The sequence below is a fragment of the Halyomorpha halys genome, unplaced genomic scaffold (assembly GCF_000696795.3).
Source record: "Halyomorpha halys isolate HHAL.00 unplaced genomic scaffold, Hhal_1.1 Scaffold126.1, whole genome shotgun sequence".
Classification (NCBI taxonomy): Eukaryota; Metazoa; Arthropoda; class Insecta; order Hemiptera; family Pentatomidae; genus Halyomorpha; species Halyomorpha halys.
The window spans coordinates 333501-351538 of record NW_027112074.1 but is presented as its reverse complement, the minus strand read 5'-3'; the positions used below and the strand labels follow the sequence as shown (position 1 = coordinate 351538).

At 33.7% G+C, this 18038-nt stretch overlaps 1 protein-coding gene across 4 annotated transcripts in view; it reads right to left on the bottom strand.

Moving 5' to 3' along the window:
- LOC106678147 (vesicular glutamate transporter 2.2) overlaps positions 1-13281 on the bottom strand; it is a 20251-nt gene extending 6970 nt beyond the window's left edge. For 3 of the 4 annotated variants that reach the window (XM_014416497.2, XM_014416500.3, XM_014416499.3), the window contains exons 1-8: positions 13068-13281; positions 11768-11880; positions 11184-11332; positions 9946-10176; positions 8241-8328; positions 7496-7719; positions 3451-3600; positions 247-379 (exon numbers count right to left, since the gene is read on the bottom strand). In XM_014416497.2, the coding sequence (XP_014271983.1) occupies positions 247-379; positions 3451-3600; positions 7496-7719; positions 8241-8328; positions 9946-10176; positions 11184-11332; positions 11768-11873 (1081 nt within the window). In that variant the 5' untranslated portion in view covers positions 11874-11880; positions 13068-13281. The remainder of the gene's footprint in view (positions 1-246; positions 380-3450; positions 3601-7495; positions 7720-8240; positions 8329-9945; positions 10177-11183; positions 11333-11767; positions 11881-13067) is intronic. The other variant, XM_014416498.2, reaches the window with a different exon arrangement.
- Positions 13282-18038: the final 4757 nt, after the last annotated feature.

Sequence of the window (18038 nt, the reverse complement as noted above, 5' to 3'; positions counted from 1 at the left end):
TTTGCGGAGCCTGTCCGTCTATATATATACAATCGGTCAGCTGTTCTCGATCAGCTGATATGGACCTGTCAGCTGACAGTCCGTAACTTATATATATATATAAAATTTATATTTGTACCCAAAACCAATCGTAAACTATACTGACCTTTTTTGGATCTACTAAGAGTTTTGTGGATTGGAAATGTTTGTCAAGCACTATCACTGGTTTACTATAATAAATAATTAATAGGTTGTAGGTGTTCATACCAATTGCGTTGCAAACATGCCTCACTACGACATGATTCAGTTGTCCCCTTCTCCACAAGTAATGGAAGAATGCAGTTGTTGCATATACATTAAAGCACGATAACATAAATGGTGATCCACAAATTATGCCTGTCTAGAAAATTTGTAAGTTAATGGACTGCTAAGGTTTATTAATGATTACACACTCCAAGTTTACCTCTAATGAATGAATTATGTTTTTCGCAATTATAACAATCTTAAATAATTTTTATATAGAAAATTGTTAAGGATCTATAATTATTAACATTGGTGTTAAAAGACTAATAGTAATTATGATGTAACTTTCTGTATGTATGTAAAGAAGAGAAGACTGATGATGAGCGCCTGTAATCCAGGTTATTGCTACACGTCCCTCCCACTGTAACCTTTTTGCTTTCATAGCATTATTATTTATTTATTTATCACCCTACCCTGCCTATTAGGCAATACGGATGTTCGCAGCAGTTGGTACAAATCATTGCTGCATATGTCAAACATTTACATAGCTGTGCACACAGCTTGCTATTGATACAAAATAAACCTTGCTCTCCTCCTGAGGCCTTGCTGGTGTAGCTTATTCTCTCCTACCCAGGGAGAAGTGAGTAGGGCCCACAGCCTCCTCCCACCCATACACGAAGGTCTTGTAGTGCGGGTAGTTTTCTTTCTTCATCAGCTCAGGATTCGCTTTTATAGCAAGCGGATTATTTGCTGCGTCTCTGATATTAATTCTCTGTTCGTTTTCCTTACTCAGATCACTAATTCCTTGCCTCACTTTGGGCCCACTATCACGCTAAAAGCCATGCCGTTCAAAATTTAAATTTTTCTCAAGGGTGCCAGTAAGGGACCATGGCTCGAAACCATACGTCACTACGGGTTTTATAATAGTTACAAAACTATATACAAAGGATATACAAATATCCTTAGTTTCATTTTTCTTGAGATTTTCTTTGGTCTTAGGATATTGGCCACTAAAAAGAAGTCTTTCCTCACGCTGATTCTCTGGTTATTTCGCTAAGCTAATCGGTAATGGAGGTTACTAAATTTCCGAGGTATTTATAGCTGTCGACTTTTAGAAAGGTTTGATTGATTATCCTTATGTTTTCTACTTGGTGAATATTCTTGCTTCCAATCATATACTTTGATTGTATACCGATATCTTCTCCTTTCTGTCAGTGAGAAATCTAGCGCCAGAATATTTTCCGCTTTACTCCACCGGGCACTCTACAGCCAGAGTTGGGCAAAAATTATTCGATTGACAAGAGACGAATACTTTTTTATTCAAAGTTTTTATTCGATTGACGAGAGACGAATATTTAAAATACTATTTCAATCGAATAAAAAATTAGTCGAATAAAAATTATTCGAATGCAAAATTAGTCGAATACATATTATTCGAATAAAAATTTGATTTTTTTTTTTTAAATTCACTTATTTTTTTACCACCTTTAATTTCTAATGTATGAGGGTTCTATTTCGCATATTCAGATGAGTACAAAATGAAAATTCTATCGATTTTAAGATCCCATATCGATTTATTTTAATTTCTAATACATAGGGGCCAATTTTTAGGTTTCCGGATATGCAGATTATGAAAAGGCTATCTATTTTAACATGGAGTATCGATTTATTTTAACTTTCTTGATTTCTTTACATGTTACGGTCCCTTTATACGTTCTGAGGAATTCAAAATATGAAAAAAATATCGATTTTAAGATCGCTTATTGATTTATTTTTACTTTTCCGATTTCTAACATGTTAGGATCCTTTTATACGCTTTGAGGAATGCAGAATATGAAAATTATATCGAGTTTAAGATCTTGTATCGAGTCATGAAAATGATATCGATTTTGTGATCGCGCATCTATGTATAGCTGTAAGACAAAAAATGTCGTATTTATACAAATATAAACGTATTCGGATGGTTAATCATTTAATTTTTTCGAATAAGAGATTATTTTTATATAAAATGGACGAATATAAAAGTATTCAAATGGTTATTCGATTTGTTTTGCCCAAATAATTGATTATTCGTGTAAAATAATGGTGAATAAAAAAGTAATCGTATGGTTAATCATATGTTTTGTACGAATAATTGATTATTCGTGTAAAATAATGACGAATGAAAAAGTATTCGGATAGTTAATCATATGTTTTGTACGAATAATTGATTATTAGAGTAAAATAATGACGAATGAAAAAGTATTCGGATAGTTAATCATATGTTTTGTACGAATAATTGATTATTCGAGTAGAAAATTCACGAATAAAAAATCATTCGTCTTTCGTCATTCGAATAATATTTGTCCAACTCTGTCTACAGCATTCCCGTATTGTCCACTCCGATGCCAGGTTGAATAGCATCTCTCCCTAAGCAAGTACTCTACATAGGGAACTATTTATTCAAGCTCTTGTCTATGGCACCACCTTCCCTGGGAATCCCAATTATGATTTTCCAAAGACAGTTTCTATCCACGCAATCGTAGGTCGCTTTGAAGTCAATAAATAGGGCATGTACATCTTGATCCATTTCCCATTTCCCGTCTCTTCTGTAAATTAGCGAGCTTCATTACCGTGTCAGTCAGAGTACAAGGATATGGGAAAGGAAAATTAAGGTGGTAATAGGACCAAGAGGCGGACATAATTCTCTCCTAATAAAGAAGGTAGAAGAAATAAAGAGTTCACGAGGGAATGATTGCTAGGTCCCTAAAGTAGACCTGTTCTTCATTGGGTTTGTGGAAAAGTACTTACTCGCTACTCCTTTAGCGGATTGATACATCCATGTTATGTATCAAAAATTATTTGGGTGATTCTTAAACTAGAGGCAATTAGTTTATTTGTAACTACCTACTTTGGCTTAGAACTATTGAAGAGAATAAATTTATTTTAAGAGCAGTACCAACGCAATCTTCAATCTTACACAAAGTTTAAAATCAGATGAGGCGAAAACTGTGAACTTATAAAATCATGTTTTCAAATAATCTACATCCTCTATTTAAGTAGATTCTGTTATATGAGCAGCGAGAGTTTACATTTTGAAATCATGAACTTTTATCCCCCAAAAAAATTGAAATTAAGTTTTAGCGGCTTTGCAGTCGCAGATATAAAACGGCCTCTTGTTCGAGAAAAAACATTTGTAATATATTTAGACACTATCTCTAATAAATAAATAATAGAAAATAAAGTTACTTGGTGAAGCTCTAGATTATTTTTCTGCTGCAAGTACAGTGGCATTATCTTAATGAAACAGTGTAGTGCCCAGTTATTCGCAAAGTGGCAAATCAGAAGTGCAAACAGTGGGATGTTTGTAAAAATCATCTTCCATGGGATGTTATGTCTCTAAAATGTTATTGATTTTTAACGTAAATTGATCTATAAGGTTAATAATTAATAATTAGGCCCTGATTAAATTCAACCTTAATTTTGCTGGTTATCGTACACAAACATTAAGTTTACAGTATAATTTATTGTACAATTTATTTCTTTTCTAAGTTCATTTATTGTCAAACATGCGCCTTCCCCTCCCCCTATATCTATTAAATCAGTCATACGTTCAAAACCAATATTTATTTTGACCATAAGTAAAAGTATAGCCTTCCAACTCTTTGGTGTGTTTTACGAAGGATTTCTCCTCTTTTCACACGTTTCTTAGGCATCTGTAGAAAGGTATATGATTTTCTTGGGCGTCTTCCAATTTGTTTCCGAAGTCCTTCCATGCCTTTCATTTTGGTTGGATTACTTTTTTACCCTGCCATTTACCTGTTTTATATGGTTATATGCCAGAGATGTGACAGAATTTTTTCGATAAAATAGACAAATTTTTACAGATATTCCTCTAAAGTATCTTTAATTTTGTTTATTTGAAAAAATGAATAATTCTCATTTTTAACAATAATAAAAAATTGATAAATATAAAGTAATAAAGAATTTCATGAATAAATAAAGGAGAAAACGGAAAAATAGAAATATCCTATTCTAACAGGGAAAATTGAAACCGCCAAACCCTTCCCGATTGCACTACGGCTTCATTACCTTTTTTAAACTTGGACAGAACTATGATTTATGTTCGTTATTCCCTCCTCGAGAAATTATAAAATACAAATTTTTATAACAACTGCAAAATATAAATTTTTTGTTCATATGCTCCCCTTCTTTGGGCTTTAGATTTTTTTTTTCTTCAAAAATTATAAAAATAGTGATAACTTCAACGTGAGCTAACCAAACTACGCAAAACTGGGGAATAAATGTAGGCTTCTAAGTGAACGTTTTTCATCCTCGTACCACTGGGCTATCGTCTTTAGTCTCTGTTCTATTTTGGTTTTACTTCCTCTACTGCATCCTAAAAAAAACCATTGGATTCTATCTTTTCTCTGTGTACTTAAAATCCCAGAGGTATATATTATTTGCTGCTTATACTACTATTTTATATGCTACAGCCAATTTATTCAATACTGTAGCTGTTTATCTTCAAGACTTTAGTGTAACTTTATCTTTTGCTCTTAAGTGATAGGTTTTTCAGAGTCATATCAATTTCCATTAGCGTATGGCCTGTACTAAGTTCTACTCTTACATTTTTTAAGTGTTACTTAATCTGCCCGGCTTATATGCTTGGTGGATTGATTTCCAAGAATAGTAGTATATACTTTACAAAATGCCTCTGGCAAAGACGTAGAAATTTGTTCTTAATTTTTGGAGCTGATATATCCATTCGAATACCTCAGGAAGATAAATATTACCTAATCATTCAACGAGCCTGAAGTTAAAAGAGGTCTGAAGAGAGTAGCATATTTACTTGATATAAAAACATGGAAAAGTTAGGAGAATCAAAGTGGGCCGCTTAATGATATTGTAGTTTCATTCTTTTCTACTTGAAGTATCGGTATATTTTAGTTCCGTACCAATTGAAAGACTGATATGTATGAGAGGCACCAGCTGGAGTTTTTTAACTTAAAATAATTTCTTTTGTCGGCATGCCAAAGATACCGCCGGACCTATGCAAATATCCGTCGGCTTCAGATCTAAAGAAATGTACAGAGGCATATAGATAACAGAGGGTATGCACCCTCTGGGAACGGTTGACCGTGTAGGCAGAGTTACACAAATAAACAGCCCTTACCTTGCCAGTTTAGACATTAAAAAGTACAGAGAAATAGCCGCCGTAATTGAAAACACGGGGCCTCTCTAAAAACCTCGGGAAAAATACAATAAGCCGCCAGAAGCCGGCTTTCTTCAAAGAAGAAACTTTTAAAGATGAAATGTAGGAAAAAGATCGACTTTCGTCGAAGGTCATGGACCTTCTCACCCCCTCTGAAAATAGAGGAACCAATCAAAGGACAGAAATCAAAAGAAGGAGGAGTCAGAAGGAGAGGGGAGAAAATGAACAAAAGGGGCAAGAGGAAAGAAATTGAGAACAGTCGGAGTCGGAGTGGAATACAGTTCGAAGGAGCCCGGAGTTGACAGAGTTTTTGGGGAGGATAGCCTGAGAGAGCCGGACGGAAGAGACACAGGTTGAAGGAGTCTGACAGAGGAAGACAGTCTGGAAGATCAGCGGCAGCCGGGAGGCCATATGGACGCTCTTCCGCGACAACCACCAAGCCGACCGATGTACCGCAACAAGTAAGACCTTTTCTGATGTAATCAGAATGGCAGTAGTAGAATTAATAACTTAGAGTCAGTATAAATATCAAAGATCCCAACTGGTACTTCTCAATTCATAATCTTATAATTAAAGTATAAGGGAACAAGTTTACCATGCTCTCTCATAATAGTATTGATAATGTGTATATAATTGTAAATATAAAACATGTAACGAAGACTTTACTTTATAATTAATAATCCCTGCATGCCACCTCATATATATAGCATAGTAAATTGGTGAACACGATACCGTTGGAAAGGAACTCCAATGATTAATTATGATATTCATATCTAGCATACCACGGCGAATGGACCAGATGGTGTCTAGTGGTTGGTTTAAATATAGTGCATCCCTTTTCAGTCGGTTCCCATCAGGAACTGATAGAGATACAAAATATAAATACATAATAAAAATATATGAATACAAATACATAATATAAATACATTAATATATGAAAAAATTTCAATATAATACCTGTATGGGGAACCCCTAGTCGGGCTTAGAAACCCCGAAGCCCCGTACACGGCAAGACTAAAACCTAACAGCCACTTTACTACTTTAGCGCGCCACTACGTGCTGTTGAGTTTGGTCACTGGTTGGAACGGTAAAAATACCAGTATTATACAAAACAGAAACAGAACGAAAAATATAGTGACATTTCACTGGGGACAGACCATGGTTCTCATCGTGGAACGACAGGTATCTAACAACTTTTCATTCAAGGTGTATCAGAGTAAGGTAGGGATACGGTAGGCCTGTAGTCTTCAGTTTTCGAGTATTATCTAAATTCATCTGGTAACGTGTCCAGCCAAGCAAAGACACCCAATCTCTATAAACCTGATGAATGAGCTTCTCTTATGCTATGCCTTCCTCACTGATTTAGCCCTCTCTATGTTTTAGAAAACCTATAAATTTATATAAAGAAAGACCAAAGTCTAGCACTATAACTAATAAAAGCTCGCCCACAAGAATAAGGCATGCCAAGGGCGAACTCATATGATAATAAGTTTAAATTGCTCGTAGCTTTAAAACAATATCTATGTAGCAAAATAAATCGAGTGTAATTTTACTCCAAAATAAATATATAAAATCTAATTTATTCCTTGGTTATTATTTTCATTTTAATTGTTTTACACAAATTTTCACTTTTATGGCAAAATGAAAAGATACATATCATTCACAGTTCGACTGCCCTTCAAATCAATTAATTTTTAGAGGGAGGTGCTTTCTCATTTACCTGCTTCCAAATTCTTGTGTGCAAGTTAACCATAACATTGGCATTCAAAAAAGTATGCACTTTCTCTAAATAAAATTAAATTAATTGGTTTTGTAAACCATAGCTAAATATGAGAAAATCCATTTTGGTTGTTCCGCATTAAGCCGGTTGATTCATATTTATACATATACATATTTATTATGAACAAATTACTGTATATATTAACTGCCATCTCTTCATTTAATCTAAGCTAATAGATTATTAGCTTGACTACGTTTTTCTGACTAAAATATTTTTTATAATATTTCTTAATGTCTACATCAAACTAAAATAACGAAAAACGTCTTTTCAGAGAGTAAAATATAAATATTAGATCTAACATAAGGCTTAAGGACGGAACGAGGAACATTGTTATTAATGTGGTCCTTCTCCAGATCTGATATGTAGAAGCAATCGTTGGGAGATACAAAACCCAAACCATAGAACGCTATGATCCAAAGTAAGCCACAATTGGCCGAGAAGTAGAAGATGGAAGCCCAGCCGCCTTTGCCAGCTCCCAAGTAACCTCCCATCATTAGCATGAAGCACATTCCCATGTATAATCCTGAAAAAAAGTTGCAAAACAAAAACTAGTCTGTATAATTTAAACATATTTAATATAAATACATTTCTAAAGTTTCGTGAAAATGGTTCAGCCAATTCAGGAAAAACGATGTCAGATTGTGCCAGTTTTTGAAGTCCCCCCTCAGAAAGATAGGACCATAGTTCAAATTTGAATGTCGAAGCGGAAAGGAATTTAAATAGTTTGGTTTGAAGGGAATATCTTTTATTCTTAGAACAATATCGCCTCCTCCCTGTGTCTAGAAATCTACACTTCTTTTTCTTTATAGCTGCCATTGATTTAGTTGTAACACATTGAACTAACTTACTTTGAAGTAAGAACATTCCCAGTAAATATTGATTCTTTTTTTAAAAATATTATTCCTCAAAAATTAATAATTTTTATTTGCATGCCTTATAACGATATAGTTATTAAATTAATATATAATTGATAATAATAGCTATGATGTTAATATAATATCACACATTCTTATATCTAATGTAAATAAAAATTGTTTCACTCACCACAAATTATCCCTGGACCCATTAGGCGCATCTCTGATGTTGGCAACCATCGAGCAGCCATATTGTAAACCAGAGGCTTCACAAAACCCTGAATATTTTCAACAATAAATACTTTTGGATATATTATAATTAATTTTATTGGTTTATACATTATAGTAAGGTATATATGACAAAATGTATATCGTTGACTAAACAACAAATATATATATAAATAATTATAAAATCGATTAAGTCATATCTTTCATCTTCCCCGAGGTCTACAAGAAGTACAAAAATGACAAGAGGTGTACTGTACTTCGTAATGAGCATAGATTCATGGGCAGGGCATATCGAAATGAGGTGAAAAAGTGATCCAGGGACGAATTCATCGTCGAAGAGTCTACAAAGAATTTCTATGGTATTCCGTAAGAGTGGTCCTTGGCAAATTGACTTCGATGTAGACGTTGGCAGCCCTCAAGCATGGAGATTATCAGGCAACCACCCATGAAGAGGCAGCTAATGAGGTGACTTACTCAAGGGATACTCCGTCCCTGGACAACGAAGAGGAAGGTATTGTGACACGCACCGCGGTATACCCACCTGGTACGGACCTGTGCTCCGTATTGCCGTGGAAAGACAAAAAAACTGGCCATGATGACTTGACGCGATAGACGTAGCGATCCTAAAGAAATAGTATCTCCTATTTTGGAGAGAGGCTTCTTGAAATTTACTATATTACTATAGAAAGGGGTACATTCCAAGAAGCTGGAAGAGCTGATTCCTAGAAGCCGATCAGGGACTCTCCTACAAAGGAGGGGACAGGGATAAGCAGCTCCCTAAGTCCTACATACCAATATGTCTCTTCTCTAAGATGAGCAAGTTCTTGGAGCACCTAATCATGATCAGTCCAGCACCAGATTTTACAATTCACTCGCGGCAACACGGCTCCACAAAAGTCAAGCCACTGCTGCTCTGCTGCGAGTGCGTGCAGACGTTGAACAGAGGAAGAAGCGGTAGGTCATGCTATTGCTTTTTGTCATATCCTCAGCCTTTGATAGAATCTCTCGCACCGACAGAAGAGAATTAGCGATACTGTAACGGACGTCATTGCTTAGAGTCACCAAGGCAAACTCGTGTCTCACATGAAACGGTGGAACTTTTAGCGGGATAGGTAACTCTCGACCTTCTCCTGCAGGAAGAAATGATGATATTTAAATTCATCTACGTCCTCACACAGAACGACTTCCCTCAACTAGTGACCGAAGAACACTATCAGTATTACAAAGAATTTGTATACGTGTGGAAAAAAATGATATCTGTACCACTACAAACTATGAAGTGTCAGAATTGCAGGTACTTTGTAACTCACTGTTACAAGACCAACGGTAGTGCAAGGTGTTTCAGAATTACGCTGCTTTGCATACCCCTTATTGAACCCGTAACAGTTTAGCATTTGATTCCTAAAGTACTTAATGTATCCTTAACTGTTGCCGTTATTGGTCGTTCCAAAATTGGTGGTGGAACGAAACGAATTACATTATATTGAATTACCCGAAAAGATAATAATCTATGTAGATATAACTGATTTTTTGAACTATGAAAAACATAACAGTACTCCTAACGTAATGCACACAAATTGTTAAGTCATGACATAGGACTCAATCAACCAGGGCTAAATCAATATGAATTCTCATAGATTAAAAATGTTCTGTCAGTAAATACAAACCTGTGCTGCCCCTTGGACGAGTCTTACAAAAAAAAAGGCTTTCCACTCGAAAAATGTGACCAATGTCGGGGTGAGGTAAGAAGTCATAACTCCAATACAAGTGACGGTCAGTAAGAGTATCTTGTTGTTTATCTTAGTGCTGAGATAGCCTCCCAAGATGCTGCAGATCATCTGGGAGTAGAAGAAGGAACCTGTGATCAAGGAGACTTTGTCCACATTCGGATCAGCTCTCTGCAATAGAAACTATGTTTTAATTTAGTATTAATTCCGTCTATATTTCAAAATATAACCAGTTGACTCGGTCATGCTTCGCCATTGCTGTATTTCAGGATGTATATGGATTTAATGAACACAATTGATAGTTTGTTATAAATTACTGTATAAAGTTAAAATTAAATATCTATGATTTGGTAAAATAAATTAAACCGATACATGCGATAAGGAACGAAACAGAAAATGTTAGACGGACTGACCTATGAAAGTGTGGTAAACGATTTTTTTAAGAGTGAAACAAAGTTGATGTGCGTTTTTGGAACTCCGAGAAACCTTTTAAAACGAATTTTCGAAAAAGTCATAAAATAAAATTTACCTAAAATTTTCCCCATATTTTGAAAAATCCAAAAAATAGAAATAACTTTAACACTAGTCAACTGATCTACACTAAACTGAGGAATGATTTAGGGCTTTATAAACTGTATCTAAGGGTGCAAATCGGATCTAAAAAAAGAAATTAGAGCCGAAGATATAAAATAAAATGTTTGAACATTTTAGCTTTATTTGAAACCCATAAGGCTACATTTTTTGATTGTACTGGAATATGAATAGTTAGTTAAAATAAATTAGTGATAAGTTAAATACAGATAAATTAGTTTGAAAAAACAATAAATTGGCTTAAAATAAATAATAATAACCATCACCACAGCTAATTTTAATAAATGCAATTATATAATTAATATTACTTAGTTTTTTAATAGTTACTACCAATGGATTTCTATTGAAGTTATGAATTACGGTTTAGTTGTTTCACCAGTTTTAATTGGTGGCTAATGAGAGGCCCTCATTCTTTTATATTTTAAATTATATTCTCCATATTTTTATCCTAATATAAGTAGCAGTAATATATCATAGCTTGAATATTATATAATGTAATAATAATTATATAACAAAGAAGCTCCAGTTGACTGTAACTTAATTTATATTTAATATGATAATTAATTACAGAAGGTGATGAAACATACGGGAGTATAGAAAATCCTTTTCCATTCGGACAATTGATCGTCGTGAGTTATGATAACGACTGCGATGCCGATATTGCCCAGCTGCATGTGGGTCACTACCAGTGCAGTCGAGAGCAGCACTCCCTGGACGTGCCTCACACCAAGCTTCCCTAATGGACCACAATGTTTTACATTTAAAATTTATATATCTTAAATGATCATCCTTAGTATGATATCCTTGCAAAGCCTTCATTATTCATCTATGAAGAACAATTGCATCGGGATAGATTAAATAGCTTATCACTGAATTACATAAAAAGAGATGTACTTATAGAAATAGACTTTGAAAAAGTAATTCATGATTTTACTAATCAATAATAAAAATTTTTCGGAGATGAATCTTTTGCCATGGTTGCGGGCTATAGTTAGTATAGAAGTTCATAAACATCAAAGGCTCAAAGATAAAGAATGCTCTTTTTGAAGCAGAAGAATAATGGGAGGTTACGGAATATTTATGTTAAATCATGTGGTATTTCAGGAGGTTTTTGGTTTCACCAATGCAAGGGGAATTACAGTTGGAAGTGGAGCACTATAATTCCTATTACATTGGTATACCCGAAAATCGGCATCCTGTTGATTCCTCTCACTTCCGTCAATATGCTCAGTCGAGATGGTCTTACAGACAAGTATCACTTTCATTGAAGATCCCATTAGTTATCTGAAAACATGAAGGTCAGGAGTAGATGTCAACCGGAAATGATAAAATAATAAAATTAAAAGAATATTTCCGATAGAAGTATTTAGAGAATATTGAATATCCCCTTTTGGCTCAAATATTTAATCATTTCTGGTTAGAAGAATATACTCTTACTGACCTCCCTTATTTGAGCAATTAAATGCCATCGAGAGGTACTACGAATGACGAATGAAAGTCGTTAGCTTTCAGTGGATCAGCAGATTCTATTGCAATGTTGATTAATTCAAATGATATATTTATGTGCCTAAGTGGTTTCGGCGGCTGTAATATTTACACTCTAGACTGGCAGGTAAAAACAGAGTCTAGGGTGATGTCCGTAATGTATGCTGGTTTGCAGCTTTGGTTGCAGTCATAGTTATTGCTATGTTTTTATGGTTGGAGTGATCTGTTGTTTTCAAGCCCCGTCTACCGTTCCTATCTATGTCGTAATAATAAAAGTAGTGTGTTAAGGTCAAAATGTTGAAGTTCGAGTGTGTTTTATGAGTTAATCCACGAACTGTTGGTTTAGATTTTCCTTGGGTAGTGCTGGAAGGTTTGTCCCAGTAAGATAATAGGTGGAAACCATGAGCAGCGCCTATTTGTACCATGAGTTAAGAGTTGGCTGGAAGACTTTGGTGTTCCAATGTGGGTACAGTCGAAACATCGTAGGTGTCTATTGTCGCTAAGTGTGGCTATGTGGTCGGATTTCCTTTGGTTGATTTGTCTCGAAGCATATCCGGTTATGAGTAATACAACTGTGAAGATGGTTGTATTAGATCTGACTCCAAGTGATATAAGGTACTCTTGAGCAGAAGGTCTGGACAATGCGTGCTCAGTTAAGTAAGTAGGTGAATAGACGGGATGAGTCTTACGGGTTTAATTTAAATACAAATTATAAAAATATATTGGGTTGTAAAATTCATATATCCCTGGGATAATCAGAAATGTACTTATATGCCCTTCTGATTATATCTGTGTAATTATTTGAAAATTTGTTATAAGAAGATGCGAAAAAAAAAATATCACAGTCACAAGATACGATTCTTGCCACTTTAGGAAACACTGCTGTAATGACTACAGTATAAATTATAACAGTTTATATAAAGTGCTAAGCTAGTTTATCTATCGTGCCTTACGATACAATTCAAAGATATATGATATCAACTAACCCATTGACATTTTGGAAGAGTTTGTGGAATCTGGCAACTATGGAAGGAATTATGTCGAAACAATGTTCATTTTAACTTATCCTTGTTTGATACTTCAAGCTATCACCATATTTAGCGAAACCTATTATTTCTACACTACACAACATCTATTTCTTTACCATTTAAAAAGTGAAAATAACATGTTTTACACATGTTTTGCCTATTATTCTAATTATTTTTAAAATGATGAGCACTTCGACAATATCATTTAAGCAAATATTTTTAATTCAGGTTTTCATATGATTGACTGAATATTTAATCATACAAATAATTTACTGAACATAAGCGAGGTTCAGTTTTATCAGTTCAGCGTCTCTGTCTTATCTGTTAGTTACACGAGTGTCAACGCATTATTCTACATTCTTCAAATGTTCCATCAAGTCAGAAAAAACCTTATTAGTGAAAAAAATGTTATTCCAATCTAAATTGGTGGTTGTTTTATTGATGGTACTTTATTTATGAATTTTCTTCAAATCCGAATGTAATTTTAACGAGGGATCAGTATCTTTACATTTTTGGTGCTAACTGGAATATCTAACTGTATAATCTTCTACTAGTAAGTGAGTTACGAACTTCTAAAAATTGATGACATCACTCATAACGGTAAGAACTAAGGAACTAGACTTACGGACTGGTGAATACTTTCCGATCAATATAAATGCTGTTGATATTTTTCGAAATCGACATCAAAATATTTATAGTAGGAAAATAACTTGCTGATAAATTTTAAACTGTTAATTTATAGAAAAATGTGTTTGTATTGGTCGCGGTTTGGCGTGAATTCTCGGGCCAGCAATATTACAATTATGGGATTGCCCTTGGTTTTTATTCATTTTCGAATCAACAGAGAATCGTGAGAACTCCAAAACATTCATCTAGAGAGAGAATTTATTCATCCATGCTCCCTAAATACATCGGGTTGCTACATTACATAGAATGCTAATCAATCCGTGATCGGACATATATAAATTACATATATTTTTACATATATGACTTAATAAAAAAGAAAGAAAACAGTTTTTTTTTTCCACAGTTTCCTTTTACAATCAATTCCAGTCTTTATAATAAATACAAATACTTCAGTTCATTCCCTTTCTTGTTCCTTCCACTTCACAATTTCACAATTTTTATTTCATTTGATCGACATATTCACTCCCCGAATTCACCCTCTCAGATCCTCCCCAGTGATCCCCTAAACAAATTCACTATTAGACGGCAATGTGATATCAAACCAGACAAATAATAGTCACAGCAGTAGATCAGTTTATAGAAAAACAAACAAATAAATACATTTTACCAAAGCAAAACTAATAGATAGACTTTAAGGAAAATATAATCAAAAGTTGTTTAAAAGAAATACTTAAATGGATATATAAGTTTTAAAAAAATAAAAATAATAATAATAATAATAAAATAATTTAATGAATAAATAAGTTAAAACACACAAATCAACAGGTCCACAAACTAAAATAAATAAATAAAACAATAAATAATCTCCGAGCTAATTCCCATGCAGGTGATGGTGTATGATCCTCAGGGAGTCCAAAATAATGTTTTCCGCCAAGATCGCAATATCCCCAATGCTCACACCTAGGCCTTCTAAGAAGCTCCTTGTTCAATATGGTATTGTTCCGCGAGATCCAAACCACAGGTCTCTCATGGTGAACTCTCTCTCTCTCTCCGAAGGTCTCGCGGAATTTTCCCTTAAGGAAAGGGACGTATTTTTCATATATTTGCTTTTATTCCCCTTCCACTCCAACTTCCTGTTCGAGGTCATTACTCTTTATTAAGGGTCGAAAGGTCGAATCTTTTCATGCGTAACATTGAACTATTGCTGCAAACCTGTATCGCTTACAAAGCAGAGAAAGGTGAAAATAAATAAAAAGTAACTTGCAAAACCTTACACCATGGCCGCAACGACCCTGATATCCTTGACGTTATCCCAGCCAGATTTACCAGCTTCCATCCTAATTCCTTGGCTCAATCTCTATCCACCCCCAACCATTCCTGTAATCCCTGGTTGAAACGGCACTGGCTCCGAAACTTTTTATGAACTGCTGTTGGAGTTCTGGCAATGTCCAGCTTCTCCACTCAAGTCATGAGTGTATGCGGCTTAAGCGCTCTCACTGTCTCCACTGGCCCTCAACACCAGTGACGCGGCTGGGAGAGAGGTGCAGGGAAACAATGTAATTATTGTATATAGATGCGAATGTCCTTATTTTATTGTTACCTAAATTTAAATGTCTTTGTATTGTACATATTGTTTTTTTATTATGGGATTAGTTTTATTTCATAATATTTTTAATACAGATTCATATTTTTGTTTATACAAATGAAGATAGTATTATATTTTATTTATATATTTCTTTATTATTATTTTAAATTAATTTTTTTTTCTTATATTTTCTGTACATTTTGTGGGAATGTGTATTTAAACAATAATATGTAATGCCCTTAATTTTTGGCAGGTTGTATTAATTTTCTCCAATAAAAATATTATCTTTAAAAAAATTAAGTTACAAAAAGTGTAATTTAAACTATACAATTAATTTTTATTTGATTTTTGATAAGTCATAATAGAGGCATATGGTCTATCTTTTTGAGGGAAATATTAATTTTATAATTCCGATGTTAGATAGTAACTCTGACGGAAGAAGACCTAAAAAGAAGGAAGGTATCAGGGAGGCCTTTGACAGAAGAGGAATCAACAGCGAGATGTGGCAGCAGATCGTTAAAATTGGATGGCACCTCACTAACCAAAAGGATGTGCTTGATGAGAAAAAAAAGAATGGGATTCAACGTAAAAATTTAGACTTTATGATTATGAAAAAATAGAAAAAGGTTTAGTGTCATATAAAAGTTTATTGTTCTTGTTTTTAATTTGGATTCCCAATCCATGTCCAGCCTTTCATTTCATTTCAATCTAACTTAGTAGTGGTTATTTGCATTTCCTTATTTAACTTTTCAGTCTTACTTATTAGTTGTATTTACCGTGTTCAATTTGATTTAAACAAGATTAAATAAACTTTCCATCCATTAATATTATAAGATAATCAATATATACTTTTTGTTTGCAGTATTTGGGCATTTTTTACACATTTTCGATTTTTGCTGCAATATTTTCCTTATTTCGATTTTTCACAGCACGAAACCTAAGATTATCGTGATTGATCCGCCTGAATAGCCTCTTACGATAGATTTAGTTAAGTCAAACATAATTTCTCAGAAGTGTTGGACAGTTTGTGAGTGATCGTTTCCTATTAATAAAGAATGGTGACCTGCTCATAAAAATGTACAATATCAATTTTGTTGAAGCAACATTAATTAAAAATGTTATAATTTTTATTAGATTAGTCAATTTGTCAAATCGATTTATTTTGACTTAAGACATTTGTTTACTAAAAGAAAACATGTGATTGTAAACGAAAGCGGTGCGATCTTCTGACGAGAAAGGAAAGGCAATCACTGATTGTTAGCTATGACGGCATTGTTATTGCAGTTTTAGTTTTCCCTGCAGTCTGGTAGGACCATGAAGCCACTTCTCTCACACAGGGGCCCCTATTCTGCGTGCTTCCAGAACCTCTCAGCTGTCATCTGGTCAGATTAAATATAAACATTTACAAACATTTGCTCAAGGCACATTCATCGACATTTTTCTTTTGTTGTTTATTATAAAATTAGTTTAAGTGTTTGGAAAGTATTAACCCGTTTTTCATTTTTTTTTTTATTAATGCATAAAATTAATTTGTTTTACAATTCTTTCGTTTTGTTTATTAACACATTTCATAACAAATAACATATTTCTGTAATTAATCTTTCCGACCAAAAAAAACATTTTCACAGCGCACATTATATCTGGCCAGAGGGAAGTCTTTCAATGACGCTCTCAGTTCAGGTAACAAATTGTAACATTTTCTGTAAATGGACAAAATTTCATGAACTTTTCTAATTAACTGTTACTTTTAATACATAATATGGTATCAATAAATACTTCCTATAGTTGACAAGAAACGCTTATTTCAGATATTCCTAAAATCCCCATGAACTATATTATAGAGATTATGAAACGGACTCGGATGTAGCCCCACTTATAGTGACAAAAGCCAATTATTTTCGGTGTAAATGAGGCTAAATTCCCAGGAATGTCACATTGCCCTGACGCACGGCATTCATCTGGTTTCAATGTTACAACAGTTTTCGATTAAAATTGAATAGCTCTATTCACACAAAAACATAGTTCTGCAGTAACTAAACGTTAATTAGTAAACTAGACAAGGACTCACAAAAACAAAATATTTCATTTTAACAACATTGTGACATTAACATTATAATAACATTGTGATATTAATGCCATGAAAAAATACTTACTAAGATTTTGAAGTTTTTGTCCCATCTTTTTGCATGAAGGAATATAACAGTCGTGACATTTATGAGGTTTTCAAATCCTACGAATGGTTGGCAGCTATTATTCTATTAACCTAGAGAAAACTAAAAGCTTGACAAGCGATATCTCTTCGTATACTATAAATAGAGAATATTCCATGACGTTATATCAAAAACTGTTATCATAGAGATATTCTGAAAATTTATACTAAATAAAGGACTGTGACATTCCTGATACTTATTCTTACTTAGCATTAAGTGTAGGCCATACAAATAAATATTTTCCTAACTTATTAAGAGCCATATTAAATTAGTATTACAAGTGAACCAAAGAGATTTGTCAGATTTTTTTAAGTTCGCCCAGTTGAGAAATATGGATTTTTGAGACAATAGGACATCGAAAGTACAGTTGTTTTTTTAAGGACCAACATGTATGTCAATCGTTATAAATTATTATAGAAGTCATATGTATTTATTTTATTTTTTCTTAAACTTAATTTTATTAATCTTGTGTATAATTTATTCTTTTATTTTGTTCAGTTCTTTTTT